The 19,336-nt window shown below is 46.1% G+C and overlaps 1 protein-coding gene across 1 annotated transcript in view; it reads right to left on the bottom strand.

The window, feature by feature from the left end:
- The window catches only part of CSMD2 (CUB and Sushi multiple domains 2), a 235,890-nt gene that overhangs the window by 91,090 nt on the left and 125,464 nt on the right, over positions 1-19,336 (bottom strand). Inside the window, 3 exon segments of the mRNA XM_030464359.1 lie at positions 1,132-1,326; positions 3,452-3,778; positions 13,789-13,971. Of these exon segments, the coding sequence (XP_030320219.1) occupies positions 1,132-1,326; positions 3,452-3,778; positions 13,789-13,971 (705 nt within the window).

Below are 19,336 nucleotides of genomic sequence, written 5' to 3'. Positions count from 1 at the left end.
AGTCACTGGTGCTGGTCCCACACGTCCCCCAAAGCAGCATGACAACAATAATGTCACAGCCTTTGGGAGCTCCCATGGGGCAGACCAAGCCCCCTGCCCATCACCTGAGTCCAGCTTCTTGGTATATAAAAGTCACTGAACACAACTTCTTCTTTCAGCCTGGAAGACAAGGGATTAGATTGTGCCATTTTTGCTGCTCATCCACCTGAACAATACATGACCAATTACTGGAATTATTTCTCAGTAGCACAGTCCTTGTTATTCAAACTGCTGTAAATACCAGTGCAGGGCATCACTTCCCTGAAAACAAAGGGCAAAAGAAGACTTTTCACTTCTAACGAGCTCTTTCTTCACTTTTCCACAGCTGAAGCTTTAAAGGAGAATGAAAATTCTTTGAAATCTATATTTAAGCCTTTAATTCAACCCATCTCCCACGTTTCTAGGTTGACTATCATAGTGGCAAAGAGATGTAAGCACAAAATTTCTGGCTCTCAGCTGCCATGGTCCATTAGACTGAGTGATGCACAGAGAGATGCCAAAGGGACATGTGTGTGTGTGTGTGTGAATGTTGGCAGCAAAGAGTTCCCTCGACACAGGAAAGATCTGTACCTTTTGCTTCTTCCATTATGTAAATATTATGCATTTTACATGTAACCAGAAATCAGGACAGGAAAACTCTCACCATGTATCTTTCTGCTCTCTGTTTTTTAATTCCCTTTGTGACAAGAGTTGCAGGGAAGCTGCTCATCACCAGTCAGGCAATGTTTTTTAGTACTGTTATTACAGAAACACCTGTTTGGAGAACAGAGTTCTAACAAGAACTGACCTAATAAAAATCATCTCCATCCTTCATTTCACAGAAACGTGCAGATCACACGGTGCTATGGAAAATCCTGGCCAGGACTGAGAAGCTGAGGGTTAGAACTGAAGTCTAGCAGTCCTTCAGCTCTCAAAAACAAATACCTCTGCCTCCATGAAGGCAAAAGGCCTCCCAGGAGGTCAGGACTGTGCAGTGTCCTGACAGACAGAGTTATTATCCCTGTCCACCCAAAACCTACAAGCATGAGATCGCTCTCCCTGCAGAGCACACGGAGGGAGCAGGAGGAAAGGTGATTAAATGATTAAATTTACCTTCACATCTGAGCACGGCGTTGTTCCAGACCACGTTTCCTTCTTTCAGGATGCAGGTGATGGTTTCCGAGCCGTGGGTCCTAATGAAGCCCTCATCACAAAGGAAGGAGACGGAGCTGCCCAGCTGCAGGCTGTCCCCAAAGCGCTTCCCGTTCACCGGCACGCCGGGGTCAGGGCACTCGTTGTGCCGAAAAGCTGAGAGGGAAAGAGCAGAGAAAAGTGAACACTTTGCTTCCCCCACCTCTGTCCAACTGAAAAATCACTTTGTTGGACCTCAGACTTCACTGAGCAGTAGTTTCATGTCTCTCCTACAGAGACAACCTCGCTGAACACACCTCTGGAAGCCCATGCAGCACACACTTCATTTTAATCCATCTTGATCCCAGCAGAGCTCTGCACACAGGGCAGCCTGGGGCTGAAATCGTGGCAGCCCCTCTTACTAAACTGCCAAGATCCCCAAGGATGACTTCCCACTGCTCAGCATCTCATCAAGTTGAACTGGCTCCAGTTGTTCTGCTCCTTGTCACTACTGCAAGTGTTTATTTGCAGCCTCAGGGAGGAAGGATGAGATTAACACCATTTGTACCTAAGAGGAGCTGAAATACAGGGGCCAGAATGAGCCTGCAGAACCAAATTTTCTTCTTAGCACTGGCTCAGATACACAGGACCCAAGAAATCTAAATACAGAAAGATTTTTTTCAAACTAAAAATATCACCGTGCATGAGAGGAGACACAATTTATCCAGTAATGAGCAAAAAAGAAAGCTTTAGGGCCCTGTGGTTAAGTGTAAGGGTCCTCTCAGCACGTTCTGTGCTTGACTGCCATACAGTCCCCCACCTTCCTTGTCAGCACTACCAGGATAAAATGAAGGACACACAGCAATTACCTTCCTAGGTGTTGTAAAGTTACTCGTGGAATTGCAAGGACACGAAGCCCCATTTAGAGCTCTGCCCTTTTGCAGCAGTTAAAAAGTAGGCCAGCCAACCAATCAGAAATAAGTCTATAGCCCTAATTCCCCATTAAGTGCATAATTATGTACTATATCTTCATGTGCTGGGAGGTGGTCTTCAGAGATGAACAGCATATGAAAGATTAAAGCCTGCAGATTAATCACACACACATGCTTTTAGTAGCTTTAATGCACTTGACAAAATGCAGATGAGCTCCAGATTTCCTACAGAGCATCACTGCTCTTTTAATATCTTGTTATATCCACTGCTAAAGGGGAAACACAGGCTGGGGCTGCTCCCTTGTATGTTGTCTCCTCTCTCATACCTGAACTGAAGGAAAAGATGGCGAGGTGTCTGAGAAAGACCCAGGAGCTCCCTTTTGGTAGTTCAAGCAGTCAGAACAGATTAACTCACATGCACTGAAAAGCCATTTCCAGCAATAACAAAATTGGCTTAAAAATGTCTTCACACAGGGGACAGCCACAACTCCCAACATGGGTCTGTGCTGTATGGGAGATGCATCCTGGAGGGCACCACCAGTGTTTCTGGATGAGACATCTCCCTCCTTGCAGGATCCAGGACTCAATCCTGGCTATGAAAATACTGCACACAACCTGCTCCATCTGATGAGCCTCCAGCCTGCTCTAGTGTGGCAAATCATTTCTTAAGACCTCTGGGTTTTTTTGTTTTTAAAGAGAGGATTTGCAATCATAGCTAGAAAGGCTATTAATTTAGCTGTGCCACTAAAGGCTATTATAGCAAAGTCATTTATCAGTTCTGCTGAATAGGTTTAATAACGCTCTTTAGAAAATTATAGGACAATATGAGGATAAAATCACCATAGCATTCATTTGAGATTTGAAGACTGGACTTACAAGAAGCCAAATATATCTGTGGAAGTTCCAACACTTTATATCACAAGACACTGCCACACGTTTTACTTCATCTTCAAAGCCTTGCACACTTTTAGGTGTCAGCAAATGACACAAGCACCTGGGATCGAATGGCTCTTCCTGATCTGCATCGAGTTGTCCCCAAAGCATTGTGTCCCATTCCCCAGCAGGATGGAGGGGGAAGCAGAAAAACCACCTCACCCTGCAGGCTGATGGGACAACACAAACCCTGGCTGCTCCACAGACTGATAATCCAGGGCCAAACTGGACAACACTTGAACTTCACAGCCAAAAAGAACTTGTGCATTCAGCTCTAAGTTTGACACCAGCCCCCAGTCACCCAGCTGCAAATCTGGAGGTAACCCTCACTTTTCAGACTTCCTTGGGATTTCCAAGAAAGGGTTTGAGGGCTCTTTAGTCACTAATAGGAATTCAGAGCTTGACATGAAAAGCAGAAGGAAGGAGGAGGCACTTACTGGTGAAGGTGATGTTGAAGCCTCTTTTCTCCGTGGAGTGGTCAGTCTGGAACTCCAGCCTGGCTACGTGTCCACTGCTGGTCAGAGAGGAGGGGATCTGGTTTCCTGAGAAGGTCCCCAGCACCGGTGACTCAGCTGTCCCCCCATCCTTCACAGCTAGGAAATCAAACTGGGGCTCCACATCAAAATCATTGAAAGCCAAGTGAATTCTGCTCTCGGGTTTAGCTATAATTAACCAAACACAGTGCAAGCTGCTGCCGTATTCTTCGGGGTAATTTGGTGACAGCACAATCCCAGATGGGGTGGTGAAGTTGAAAAAGCAGGAAACTGTAATGAGAAATCACCATCAATCACACAGCTTGGTGCTCCAAAAGCTGCTCTGCCATGCTCCCCCCTCCCTCTGCTCCCCCAAGCTCAGCAATTCCTGCAAACTCCCCAGAGCTTTGCCTCCCAGACCATCACAGAAAGCAAGGGCTCAGTGCTCCATTCACTGCCAGATGTCAGTGATTTACTTGCATGGGGAAGGAGTAACTCCCAAGCAGGCTCCAGCCCAGGTTTTGGTGACCAGCACAGAACTGCCCCATGGGGTTTGCAGGCTCTGGGCCATGCAGGGGTTGCTTCACTGCACCAGGTAAAAGTCCTGAGAGGCTGGTGGGGAAGCCAAACGTGTGCCTACAGCCAGGATAGAAATGAAGGTGGCATTAAACAAGTCAGACTTTGTAGTAAGGACAAGTGACAAAGTTCTGAGGTAAGGAACCAGCTTGGCTGCTGCTGCCCCACGCAGACCCCCAGCCTCCCCTCCTGCAATCCCACCCAAGCTTTTTTCAGTCTAAAGCACTGGGTGAGGTGCAGAGCAGGGCAGACTTCTCAGGATTTGCTTCAGAATCTGTGCTTCTAGTTCACCTTTTGTTTGCTGATTGCAACTTTCACCCACACTTCTCGTGTTCAGACTCTCCCCATCCTTCATTAAATATTTGTATGACACAGCAATAAATTGTTGGCTCCTTTGAGAAGGAGCTGCAACTCCCTTTGCCTTTCTCTATCTCCTTGGGCAGCTGTTTATACTTGTGCCAAATGAGCCCTGAAAAACCAAGGCTGCAGTTTGGTTTTTGGTAGTGACTTTGCTGCCCTGGGCAAGAAACAGTCCAAGAACCTTCCCAGGCTTCTCCCAAACACCAGGACTTGAGACAACTCAGAGCAAGGGTCTGCAGGCTGCAATCTGCAGCCCAGGTCTAGGGGCAGCCCCCTTCCCATTGCAAATAAATCACTGACTTCTGCTGGGCTAGCATGTTATCAAACACAGGCAAACTTACATTGCCATTCCCATGGAAATAATTAAAACCAGTCTTAAAATGAAGTTGAGGGGAAGAGTGCACGTGAAAAAGAAATCTTTAGCTCTTAAGGGTTTTCAATATATACTGTATTTCAGCTGACAAGGCCCATTAATTTGAAAAGGCAAGGCTGCCTGTTAAGTGGTACCTACCCACTGGTTGTGATGTTTTATGTATGTGTGCTTTCCTCATCCTTTTTCCCCACCATCACCCTTGGTAAAACCCATTACTTGGAACATACATCTCACTAATTCCTGGCAAAAGGACATCACACAGAGGATGAGCCTGGTTTCAGTTTGGCATTTATACAATTATTTGGTTCAGTGCTCACCCTCCCTCTGCTATGTTCCCTGCCTTCCTTCAACTCCTAATGGTTTCAGATCACAAAAGATGGACATTACTGTGACGTTATCAAGGCTAAGAGCTAGACACTCTATTTCCTGCTCTCAGCCACAAAGAGAGCAGATTAAAGAGAAAACAAACTGCAAAATATCCTCAGGATTTTGGCTCTTTAGTAAAGTATCAAGGGATGCTGTCAAATAATTCTGTCAGCGTAAGCTTGGTATAATCTGCCTAGGAATAGTCATTGAAAATAAATGCATTCACACGCAGAGAAACATCCCGGCAGCAGGAACCCCTCACAGAAGCCAGGCATCACCTATACATTTTTAAACCCAAAAAGGTAAATTAGCATTCACCCAGGACCTACAGCATCACAGAGCCAGCACCAGGCAGGCACCGATCGAGGCACAGAGCTGGTGGCTCAGTTCAGGAAACAACACAACAAAGAACTTGCTGACAAAAGAGGGAAAAGCAGAGTGAGGGAAGAATATAAAATTAACCTTCTCCAGATAAAACAAAATGACAGATTAAAAAGGAACAGATAAAACCCCTCCACTGCAGGGAAGTAAATGACAGTTTGGATTTTCTGTAAAAATAAAAACAGGCACCAGGAGCCTACATCAGCCTCTGCGTGCCCAGCAGGGCTTTGCTGGACACTCAGGAAAGCAGCAGCTGTTTGGCAGACACTGAAATGAGTGATCAGAACAAAACTGATGGTACCCAGGAAAGGTGGAAGACAGCTGAGTGCTGCCTGGGTCCTGTTCTCTGCATCTAGGACAGACAGACAGGCACAGACAGACAGACCCAACGTGTCACTCACCCAAAACATGACAGACAGAGAGGTCAGACCTGCCTGCAGCCTGCCCAGCATCACCCAGTTCCCCTGCCTCTGAGGCTTGAGCTAAGAGATTGAAATTAGTGTTTCTTATGGTTGTTCTTAAAGAGGACATTTCATCACGTGCAAAACATTGCTCAGATTTCTAAGCCTATGCTGATCATTGCCAATAACTACCACTATTGATCAAGTATTGCAAAAGCAATAAGAAAAATCCCTTTATTGAACAGAGCAGGATCAATCACAGCAGAGGGAGAAAACCTCACAAAGCCAGTGAGACCATTAACAAGTACAAGGTATTTATTCAAGTCAGCAACAGCATTATCAAGATTCTGTGTTAATTTGGAGCAGTGAAACAGTGAAGAAACAGCTCAATGCTTCTTGTCTTAGGAAGTCAGGTGGGACCCATGGCTGTGGCAGGAGGGCTCTGTCCCTCCATCCCCACCTGAGATGCCCCTGGCTCAGCTGAACAGAAGCATCCAACAGGGATTCACCAGCACAGCTGCCTCTTTCTGCACCTTCTCAAATTTCTGTATTTCCTGGTCAATCCAGGCACCACTTGCTCATCTTCTGCCTTCCAAAGACTCTGTCTCCTCCCAGCATCTCACCTCTCCTCTGAGAGAGCCCCAGCCCCTCCAACTCCTGAAAGAGGGGATCCAGGGCTGATCCTGGGGAGAGGGCACACCTGCAGGGCTTGGGAATTGGAATGGGAAAGGGGCTGAGCACCAAGCAGAGAATCACTGCAATCATTTCAGTCTCCATGGAAACAACAAAAAAATAAAAATCCTGACTTCTCTCTGAGAAGAGACTCTGACCACTTGAGAGAGAGCTTGAAGACAGGAACAGATTTTCTGCCTTACTTTTCCTTTTTAAAAGGATCCCTGCTCTAGGCATAGCTTACTGATGGACTGGAAAAGTAGGGTCTCAGCAGGAGCAGGTGAATAACCAGCAAGGCTCAGCTGGGGAAGTGCAGGGCTCGAGGAGCTGACAGTGCTGGAAGCTCAGGGCACTGCTCAAGCTGGGAAGCAAAGTGCTTCACATTTTCTATTATCCTCCTTCCATATCTGCTCTTTCAATAAACACATCTGCATCACTATTCTTTTCCTTCTTAGAACCCTGAGGCACCAATAGGGCAAGTGGGAGGCAAAGGCAAGAAGTCAAGAGCAAATATTAGCTGAGAAGATTTTTTTTGTATTTCCAAGCAACAAACTCTTCAGCTGCCTCTGATGGAATCACTGTCAGTGCCAGCAGGTGGCTACCCGGGGGTGGCAGAGCTGCTTCTTTAACAATAATGGAAAAGAAGCAAGGTTCAGGTACCAGATCTTGAGGAAAACATCACCAGTGAAGTCCAAACTGCAGAGGAGCCCCTGTGCCCAGGGAAGGAGCTGCAATGCCAGGGGAGGTTCCATCACCATCCACTCAAAGCAGGAGCAGTGGCAGGGGTACCAGCAATGGGAGAAGTTTAAGAAACTTCCTGAAAAATGCCAGTCCCCAGCAAGGCAGCACTGGGCTGCTTGTCTGCCAGGGTTTCTGCAGCCATCTCTTCCTCAGGAGGTGCTCCCAGACAAGATCCTCTCCTGTGTGGCCCTCTTGATTTCAAGGGAACTCTCCCCATCCCTGCAGTCTCTTGGGAATCTCTTGTGGTGTCGATGTGAAGACAGAAATTCAAATGTCACTGTTTTTGGAAAAAGCCCCAAAGCAGTCTGGTGGCCCTGCTATGGACCTTGCCAGTTTTGCTCCTCGTTGCTGAGCAGAGCATCCCTCCTGTGCTGCTGGGTTTGCAGCCACCTCCCAACTCCTACAGCACAACCACCACCTCTGGATGGAAGCTGCAAGAGCCTGGGACTTGACTCCCTCCACACAGTCCCATGGGCTCAGCACACCCAGTGTACAGGGGATGCTGTAATCCTAGAAAGGGCACAGCCCCCCAAAAGCTGTGATTGCAACTGGGGTGAGGTCAGCTGCACCCCAGAGAGTGTGTGCAGATCCAGCCACACACAAAGCTCTGCTCATGGGGACCAAGAAAAAGAGCCTTAAATTCCATTGGAAATGCCCCATTGCAGGTTTCTCAAACACCAACCCCACCCCTAAAGCACCTAAAGAAAAGCAGGCAGGCACAAAGGGAATTTCCCTGCAGACCAGACAGCAACACAACACACACCCCATTCCTGTGTTCTGGATGTGTAGAGAGGGGAAAGGGACAGAAGCCACCTCCTCACCCAATAAAACCAGTAAGTGCCATTACAGCTTCAGACTCATGTTGAGAAGCAACCCATCCCACTGAGCAATTGCTGTCAGAAATCTGGACAGATGCCTTGGCACAGGACAGCTCATTTATAGCAGCATGAAGCCCCATCAGGGTAACAGCTCAACTGATTCAATCAGTAAGATAACAAGCATGGAGACAACAAAGTGCATCCTCCTGCTCAGCACTGAGAGAGCAGCTGGGAACAGCTCTGGTGCAGTGATGTGGCCATCACCGTGGAGTTGATGCTCCAGCTCTCCCCACGTGCAGGCTCTGCAGGAGGAACATCCCTGCTGGGGATGCAAGAGCTGGACACATCTGCTGGAACCCCAGCCTCATCTTGCACCCGCTTGTCTCATCTCTACAGCCTTCTTGCTGAACCAGCAAGAGTGCCCCAAGCCCCTGACAACTCAGCAGGAGCCAAGAGAAAAGGCAGAGCAGCAGCTCCTCACAGCAGGAGATTTTCTTCTGGCTCTGCAACTGCAAGGCAGAACTCACTGACAAAGGAACACCAAGGAGAAAACCAGGCCCAGGTGGATGTCAGCTTTCCTTGGATATGGAGACCAAGGGAAAGTTGACAACTCAGCTGACAAGCAGCGTGCTGGAAGATGTGCAGCTGATTCGAGGCAGCTCCCAAGGAAGGAACTGGTTAAGCAGCTCTTATGTAAAGTCACTGAAAGGGAAATGGAAAATAAATAAAAAAAAAAAACCAAAAACCCAACAAAACACCTGGGGATGTCCACAGGGGACAATTAAAACCCAATTCACTGTCATGAAGAAGGTGCTTAAGTGCATTCCTGGCCAGCCCAAGACTTAAGCCTCTACGTGTATTAAGCAAACATTGAAATCTCAGTGCTTTAATAAAGCAGGGCTGCAATGGAGAACGAGGGCTTTAAGGGAAAGTGCCCTCCTTAAAATTAAGAAGGGAATGGTCTTACATGGCTGCAATCATGAAACAAGGTTGTTAACAAAAGCTACAAATCCCTCATGTATTTAGAGATCATGGTAATCCTGCCTTCATTTAATTTCCTTCGCTTCCTGTCAGAGAAAGCCTGGATCTCAGTGGCTGCAGAACAGGCTGAAGATAAGGAACATTCCATCACTGATTCACTCCTCTGAACTCAACTCAGACCAAGGGCAAGCAGAGGTGTTCATGGCTCCTGGAGGTTATGGATCCATCCCACAAATCCAGAAACTTCCTAAGCCCTGGAAGGGGCCTCAGCAGGACAAACCCAATTCCTTCAGCTGCAAACAGCCAGGATGTGACTGGATGCAGAGGTCAGAGCTGATGGCAGGTTAAGGTTAACTAACATCTCCTTTTCCCAACATGCCTGGCAGAGACAAAATGCCTCTGTGCCATTATATTGGGAAAATCAGATTAGGAAGCCTCATAAAAGCATCAATCAAAAAAAAAATTAAAAATACTCACAGGGCAAACCAGCTTGGCAATAAAAATGAATAGAATCCCTACTCCTCTTCCTAAATCCACTAAAAGCAACTGCAGCAACCAGAAGATAAACAAGTCCAGTGGCAGCTACAAAAAGAAAAACTGTTTGCAGCAGGAGAGAAACTTTCTGTGAGTTAACAGAAACTGTTCCATCAGCACCACAAAGTGAGAGGAAATAAAAGTAAAGGAAGTAATAAGAAGAGCATGCAAAGATCAGGTTTCATCAGCAAAATAAGAATCTGTGCTGCAGTTCAGAATCCTAAAGGATTCTCTTATAATGACAAAAATATCAACTCCTTTAAAAGACAATTTTCAGGAATTTCTTATTAAAGAATTATTGGACAAGAAAGGATCATTCTGATCATCTTAACCACTCACCTCTTTAATACAGATTCTCAACCAATTCTCATTTCCTACAAATCTCCAGAAAGGAGCATCCAATATCAATTTATAGATGTTTACCTATGGATAACCCATCAGCAGACTGCTCGAGGGGTTATCTACTCTCTCTATTAAAAACTTGTTATTTTTAAAAAGGCAAACTCTGATTTATCACTGCTAACTTGAGACACTTTTCTTCAAATCACTCTTCAGAGGAAAGGCTCCATAGGTTGCTGTGAACAGTTGGCAGGACAAGAAGAAAAGAGCAGGAAGAATGAAAGAGAAAGAAAATAATGACCAATTGACAATTGGATTTAGAGCTTAAATGAAAACCTCGACCAGTGATAGGAAATTACAGGGTTCTGGTTCAGTATATTGCTGGGAAGTATCTACTGTACTTTGCATTTCCAGCTACTAATCCTGGATGTTGGCACCAGACAGCACCCACAGGTTGCCCACCCAGCTGAGAACTCAGATCTGCAATCTGCACAAAGAGGAGAAAAGATTATTCAACAGCTATAATATGGGATTAACACAAAAAGGAGTAATTATACATCTAAGGAGGAGAGATTTTATATTGCTATTAAGGAAAATCAGATATTCAAAAGGCTGAAAAAAGGCACTAAATCACAAAGCCTCTGAAGAGGAGAAGCTGGGGTGGAGGATGCAGAACCTGGGGCTGTGCAGACCTCCCCCCAGAGCCAACTCAAAGCCAGCTCTCCACAAGGCAAAGGACTTGGGCTCAGTTGGGTCGAGAGAGCAAATTCTGCATTTTCAACATTACAGGGCCCAGGGCTGCTGCTTCCCAACATTCCTGCATCCCACAGCACCTCTGAAATGGGCTGAGAATTGCAAGGGAACAAGAAGGGAAGTAAAACATCTGCTCCAGTGGCAGAAGAGGGAAACCCAGCTTAGCAATTTCAATTGGAAATGCTTGGGAAATGCCTTTTACTCTGATGAGAGGAATATCATACATGACTACTGCTCTGACCAGGTCTGTAATGCCTGAGAATTTACAGAAACACCACACAGAAGAATCCCTGGAAATCAGTGGAGATCCAAAAGCAAGGCCAGAGGAAAACCAAAGCCCTGGGAATGGCTCTGTCAGATCAGGAGATGCCAAAGTGTCTGGAGGAGTCCAGAATACTCTGGAACAACACAGTTGTAAGGATGGCCCCTCCAGTGACACACACACCCCCAGATGTCACACACACACACCCAGATGTCACACACACACACCCAGATGTCACACACACACATCCAGATGTCACACACCCCCAAATGTCACATACACACACACACACATCACACAGATGTGACATTCAGATGTCACACACATCCAGATGTCACGTGCACACACACAGATGTCACACATCCAGATGTCACACACCCCCAGATGTCACACAGAGAGAGAGATGTCACACACACATCCAGATGTCACACACACACCCAGATGTCACACACACCCAAATGTCTCATACACACCCAGATGTCACACACATCCAGATGTCACACACATCCAGATGTCACACACATCCAGATGTCACACACACACAGATGTCACACACACACCCAGATGTCACACACACCCAGATGTCACACACATCCAGATGTCACACACACGCATCCAGATGTCACACACACACACCCAGATGTCACACACACACACACACACACACACACAAACAGATGTCACACACACACACAGATGTCACACACATCCAGATGTCACACACACATCCAGATGTCACACACACCCAGATGTCACACACACATCCAGATGTCACACACACACACACACACACACACACACACACACACACCCAGGTGTCACACACGCACACACACACACCCAGATGTCACACACACACACAAACAGATGTCACACACACACACAGATATCACACACACAGATGTCACACACCCGTTTGCACAGATCTGTCCCCACCTCCAGCCAAGCGACGCCAAACAAATCCCCCTCAGTTCAGTGCAGAAACCTCCACCCCAGGGCTGCCAGCAGCCCAGCAGTCAGTGGGGATGTTGGGGGAAATACTGGGGTATTTCACCTTTGCTCATTCACCTTTCAAATATGTGACGGGTCCCAAAAACCTGAAGTTTTCAAGTCTGAGATCAACAAACTGAACTCGTATCAGAAAACACCGTTGTTTCCAGAAATGACCCTCTCAGAGCAACTGCTAGGGGATAATTAAGACAAAAACTTTGCATTTGTTCAGTGAGGGTCACAAAGGACACCCAAGTATCTCAGATCAGCAGAGAGAAGCTGAGCACACACAGCAGACCTGGGGATACCTTGCTGAGTTCACAGGTTTGCAGAAGTCACGTCCTAAAAAGTCTTGCAAAGTTTCCCAGTGCCCTTGGATGGTGAAGGGAGGTGATGGCAACAGAGAGGATGAAGATGGAAGGTTGGTTATCATGAAGGCACAGCCAGCCACCCCTTGCAATAAGTAGATCCATTACTTAAAGAGTTTGTGTTGCTTTGTCATGGAAGCCCCAGGAAATGAGCTCTCCACAACAAATCCTGTCTGCTCATAAATCACTTGCTCAGGACAGCAGGATGCACACAGCACACTGCTTAATCTCCTCCTGCATTTGTCATGGATTTGTGGCCAGAATCAGAAGCACTGAATTGTTTGCATATTCCAACTAGCAGCACATAAATCAGGTTACCTTTTTTTCCCACCTCATGCCCAACACATTTAATGGTCTCCCAGCATTTACTCAGAGTTGTTACTAATCCTACTACAGATTTCATGCGAGGTTACACATTCTGTTGTGTAACATCTTCTGATTCATGCACACTAATATGATGCTGTCAAGAATAAAGGCAGGGCAGTAAAGGTATAGAGAGAGCTATGAAATACTTTTCCCACTCCCTACATGCTGCCTTGTTGATTTATTAAATAGCCAGAGCTGGAGGTCCACAAAGAACGGAATACAAAGTAATTATTTGAACTGAAAATACTCATACTTGTGCTGTGCTTTGCATTGGCTGATGACTGGGGATTGATCTGATGCCCCTGTTCAGTATGTGACTACAAAAAGAAAAAAATAATCCTACTTTATTGGAAAGTACCCTGTCCGTACTATTAGGATCCAATCTTCTCATACTGGACAGAACCTGGGGGTTCTGCCTCACTGCAAACTGTTGGAGAGAACCTCAACTAAAGCATCAACTGTTCAAATTCACCTGAACTTCTGGGAAATGGAAGAAAAAAAAAACCCAACCCAATTTCTGACACTGAGCAAAGAAACCATCTAACACTTCCCACTGTAAAAATAACCATGGAAACTCCATTTTCCTCCTCAGCATCTTTAGCTGATTTGCTTGCAGAGAAAACCAAGTCAGGAAGGGAGTCATGGCATCTGGAAAAGGCAAAACTCACTAAGTAATTGAGTTTCAGATTATTATTTTTGTGCGTGTCCATTCCTCCTGCTTTGGACACCCAAACCCCACCTTCTGCGGCAGGGATCTGAACCAGAGCACAGGAGAGGAAGAGCAGAGAGAGCACCTGAGCCCAAATCTCCACCTGGGTGCTGCTCCCCACTGCTTCTCTGCTGAGAGCAGAACCAAACCAACCTCTCCTCACCACCCCAGGTGGGTGAAGCTGATGCTTGGGGTCATTTCTGCCACCATCAGAACTCACCCTGCCCCAGGTACCAAGCACAACCACAGCACTGCTGGGACCACCTCACCACACACCCAGGGGATTTCAGAGCATCTCCTCACTGACTTACAAACACAAACTGGTTTCTGAGCAGACCACTGGCTACTCTTTTGGCAGGTAATTGTTTTCTGTCCCTTCAACTCAAAGGCAGGCTGGCACTCAAACTTCAGGCTGTCCCCGTGGCGAAAGGTGGAGCCTTCCCTCCTCCCGTAGGCTGGGATCCCGGGATCACCACAGCTCCCTTGGTCAATCTCTGAAAGGAAGAAAGAAAAGACAAGTTGTACACTGGAGTTGTACAGGGGATGGATCACACTGGAGTTATTGTGCAGGGGATGGCTCAGCCCCTGGGCTGCTGCTGGGGCCATGGTGCCCCCATGCTGACCTCCTGTCCCCTCTGCACCTCTCTACAGGATGGGACCAGCACCCAACCTCTATGTTAAAAACCAGTTTTTACCACATCTAACTGCTTCCTCACCCTTAAATCCCTTAAATCCATCACAACTAAATGAAAGATGCAGCAAGACCCCAGGAGATCCTTTAGTGCATCTGCTCCAAGGACTTGTGGAGCAGGCAGGACACGAGGCACGAACAGGGACCCTTGGGTGCAAGGAGGACACAGCTGGGGGGGGGTTTCCTGGCTCTCTCCCCCTGCCTTCCCAGCCCTGTTCCCATTTCACAGCCAGCTGACACCTCAGCACCCAGCATTCACCTCCAGCTGCACAGGGAGTTTGACTTCAAGCAAATGATGGGCACAATTTCCCCTTGTCTGCTGCTCTGTATATTTTAATTTGAAAAGCCCCAACCCCTGGCTCTCTATCACTTTAGCTACAAAACTTTGCTCCTCCAAAGCCCCCTCAGTGCCTCCACATTATTCATCTGCTTCAGATTCATCTCATCTCCCACATTCTCTGGTTTTTATCCCCATCAGCCATGCTCAGCCTCGCTGTCCGTTTTCAATTTCTTACACCAAATGGGAAACTTCTTTTATGACACTTTCTTTACAGGGGAAAATGATATAATCTGAGATTTGCTTTATTCCATCTAATATTCCAATTCTGTCTGAGTAACAACAAGCACCTTGTTATTATGCTGACTTCAATACAGGTGTGGTTTGAATACCCAACTTCTGCCACTGCTGCACGAAAAAGTCACTGCTGTGTAATGAAGCATCCCCCAAACAATTTAAAACAAATTAAAGTTTCCATGAAGAAGGTTTCTGGTTTTGCCTGTCATTGAGAGCAGTTTGCCAGGTTTGCCCATCTACCTACAGATGCAGAAAATCCCAGTGTTCCAGATTTGTACTTGCATATAAGGAACAAAAAATTAAAGCAGTTTAAATATTAAAAGTAACACTGAACTTTACATTACTTGAAAAAAAAAAATAGCAGAAATGTGGTACTTCTCTGCCCCATGAACCAAACTGGAACATCTCAGAGAGAAATCACAAGTTTCAGAATGGGAGAGAAATGAAGGAATTAGAGCTCACCCTTCCACTGGGCACAGAACTTCCCTGATAGCAGCAGGCAAACAAAGCTCACACATCTTGTGACATGAGGGAGGTCAGAAAATGGAATTTCTGCCCTGAGAAATATCCTTGGTTCCTACAATCCTTTTCATACATCACAGAATGTGTGAAATACATAGCAGGGCAGAAATTCCAAAAATGAGTGATTCAGAAATATCAAAACATGTAACTTCTGTGAGATTGAAACATTTCTGCTGATGAATGTTTAAGTAAAATCACTTCCACATTAGAATAATAAAAGTCAAAACCAAACAAGAACATCTAAATCAAGTGTTTTGACATTATTTAAATGAAACAAGTCGAAATGAATCTTTCAAAACTTCTCCATCAAATATTATATCATGCAGATCAGATTTTGACAAAACAGCCTTTCCTAACAGAAAAAATCCTTCACCAGAGCTTTTTTCTCCCCAGCTATTTATGCTATTTGTCTTCTGGTGGTGGGTGGGGAGCTGGATCCCTTTGCTGAGCAGCCCACACGTCCCCAGTGACTCAGAGCCAGAGCCCTGCTCGAGGGGAAGGAGCCAGCACTGGGGCTCTGCTCCTGCACAGAACCATCCCAGGCTCCCCAAATCCAGGCTTGATGCTTTCTTGGGCTTCCGTGGGAATTTCTGTCCCTGCCTGATTCAGCTCTGGAGGAAGACGAGAGTTTGGGAGCTGCCAGCAAGCCCTGCACTAGAAATACTCCAGTTTCTGAGAAAAGATGCTTCATGATTTGTGAGCTAGCTGGGAGGTGAGGAATCCACACGAATGTTACCTCGAGTCAGAGGAGCCCCCCAGGAATACCCTGCACCTCCCACAGCCTGCTCTGCACACACATCAATGGTCCCTGAACTACTGAATGTGACTCCTCTTTGGAAAGCCAAAGTGTAGGACCAGGAGCAGGGGGCTCCTGTTGTACTGCTCCTGCTGCTCATGCCAAAGATGAGAAAAGGAAACGAGCCAAAAAAGAAACAAAATGAGTGGATATAACCCAGAAGGAAACCCCCTTCCCATTGCAGGTCTTTGCCACACACCTAACCCACTGATGCAGGGTAAATGCAGAACCAGAAGAATCCAGCAGGCTCATTAAATCCCTGTGCCATAACACCAACTCACTCCCACTGAGGTTTATACCAGACTTTCAGACAAGCAACATGACCCTGAGAGCAGCTCAGGTCAACACATCATAAGCTAAAAGCCTTCAGATCTGTTGGTTCAGCAGTATTTCAGCACTGGTGCTTTGTGACATGAGTCAATACATGTAATGGAAAAGCAGAGCAGGAAAGAAATAAACATGAAGTTTTCTGACAGACTCCCACCATCAACAGTCAGGGGGCTTAGGTAATGCAGAACCTAAAACCCATAAATAAAATATCTGTAATCAGTGAAAGTTACCTGGATCTTCCTGGGGCTGGGCAGTGGGATGGGCACGGCTCCAAGCTGGGAGCTTCTCAAGCCAACTCAGGGCAGCAGAATCAGTTTTAAACAGCTCTATTTTTTTCCCCCAAGTCTCCTTAGGATCAAGCAACTTCAGACAGCACAGCTTATTCTCAGTGTGCCAGGAACACCCTGACACAAGCTGGGCAGGGTTCTGCATTTGCACACATCAGATGTGGAACCCAGGGAGCTCATCCAGCCACAACCCTGGGCACCACAGATTTGATTAAAACCAGAAAGGTCAGCAGAGAAAATCTTCAGGCTCCAGCTCTGCAGAGCTCCTAAGCCTCTTAGCACCATGGGGCTAAATTTCAGCTCTAAAGCTAAGCTGTCCAGAGCCAAACACTTAGTCAGCATTTCAACAACAATAAATATTGTTTAATCACCCCCTGCCTGCAGCATGCTGGTACTTCAGAGCTGAGACCTCAGGCAGCTCTGCCAAACTTACCCAAATCCAACAGAAATCCAAACCAGATTAGTGTGTGTGTCTACAAATATATTTTTAATTTCAAATTATTGCTTTGTAATAAAGATAAAACCATAAATTGGCTTTGTCCTATTTTTCATGCTCTAATATTTCTGTCTCTTTCCACAGAATTTCACACTCCTTATTTTTACACCATTACTTGTAATAACCCCAAGCTCATCAGTAACAAACATATTTTTCCCCCATCATCTCCCCTGTGAGGAGGACCAAGGATCTGCAGTCCACTGATGGGGACTGCAGAAAAGATTTTGGGAATCTGAGTCTTCTTCGAGGAACCCTCCATTTCTCAAGAACTTTTGAAAATTCTACCTGAAGGAATTATTTATTCCCAACCATTACATGGGGTTGATCTGGAAACCTGAACCATTTTGAGGGCTGTGGAAGGCACCAGCTCTAAGGCGAAGGCATCCTCAGAACAAGTCATCTGAGATTAAAGGAAAAAGGGGGAAAGATAAGACCCAGGACCTCTCACAAATCAAACTCTAAATTGCACTATCCATCAGCTTGCTAGAGTTGTGAGAAAGAAAAGAATTTTCCAGTAAAGCAGAGCTTAATAACAAATTTCTTCTGACAAGCACTGGAAGCCCAAAAACATTGTTCACTATTATGAGAGGATGTCTGTTGAAAAGGATGAAAGACGCTGCAGTTGAGACATTGGAGATTTAGAAGTAATCTTCATGAACATTAATGAGCCAGATCCTCAGCTGGTAAAGACTGACCCAGCCTAATTGAAAATCAATGCTGTCACACTGATTTACACCCCCAAAGCATTTATTCCAAATGCATCCAACCTTGCAGTGCACATTTGGAAAAAAACCTGCATCCAGACACCTGGAGTCTTCCTGGGGCAAATATGTTTGCTCTTTGCTCCCAAGTGAAGCCAAAGGACCTGGCTGCTTCCCCTCCTTCTGCACCCCACATTAAGACCCACATTGCCCTCCCCAGCCTGGGCTTCCATCTGGGCATCCATAAACCCCTGAGGCAGAGCTGGCTCAGCACCAGCACCAGGCTGCACAATTGCATGGCACTTCAGATGTCCAGTAAAACTTGGATGCTTCAGGATAGATGGCTATTTAAAACCCCTCTACAAGCACTACTCTGCCCTCCTCTTAGGCAGGTTTTTGGTCTTGACTTTCTATAGCTCCATTAGCTGTAATTTTCCTCTCGCAATTAGGAAGCAGCATGGCCATAAAACTGATACTGAAACTTGTTAGTAAGTTGCATATAATTTCATAATGTATTTGGCGAGTGCTAATTGCCTCTTACTTAAATGTCTCATGCTTTGTAACTCAACACATCTGCAAAAAAACCAAGAGTTTTATGGACCTGGCTGATGGGAGGTTGGCTTCACTTCAGGGCAGCACCAGCAAGGACCTCAGGCAAAGAGTCTATTTCTTTGTTCATGCAAAAGTCCATTCTGCAAGGTCAGTAAAGTGCTGTAAAACAACTCCAAAGATGCCTTGAAGAAGAGAAAAGATTTAAACAGGCAGTGAGCAGCCTCTTAATTCTCAGACTTGTGAAGGATGCCCACTTCCCAGAAGAGGATCCCTCGTTTAAGGCTCAACACAGAGACACAACATTCCCATTCTTTCTTCTCTAGGAGATTAAGGACACAGAAAAGCAAAATAGGGAAAGCTGAAGAGTAGGTAAGGGAAAAGCATATTTGGCATTGAAAGTTTGGAGCAGGACCTGGAAGCATGAATGATGCTGGTGATCCCCAAAGCAACTGGTGGGGTCAGAGGGAGCCAGAGCAGCTCAGCCTTGCTATAGATCAAGTCATCAGTACCATCAAAGCAGGTCAGAGGAGGAAAAAGTCAAGCTTTTTATAGCTCCAAAGTTCACAGAAGATGAACACCAGTGCAAGGAAGTCCTTGTATCATCATGTGCTTTGAAACTTTCTGTGCTGTGCTACAGGGTAAACATCAGATTCATCAGGAGACTGAAAGAACATCACATTGGTCACCTCATCCAAAGAACAAACCAGATGAGATCTCAACAGAGCAGGAGGCAGCAGATGGGCTCTGCCAGGTCTGCCAAGACCCAACTGCAGCCCCTTAGGATGCTCCCTGGACAACCAGGCTGCCCTTCTGTTTCCCTTCTTTCAATTCCATTCTCTTATCTATCTCCCTGAAATGAAATTTCTGCTGGCCTGGTCCTGCCACCCTGTTCACACTTCCAGCATCACCA

The sequence above is a fragment of the Calypte anna genome, chromosome 23, assembly GCF_003957555.1.
Source record: "Calypte anna isolate BGI_N300 chromosome 23, bCalAnn1_v1.p, whole genome shotgun sequence".
Taxonomy (NCBI): Eukaryota; Metazoa; Chordata; class Aves; order Apodiformes; family Trochilidae; genus Calypte; species Calypte anna.
This window is presented reverse-complemented; position numbering and strand designations above follow the sequence as displayed.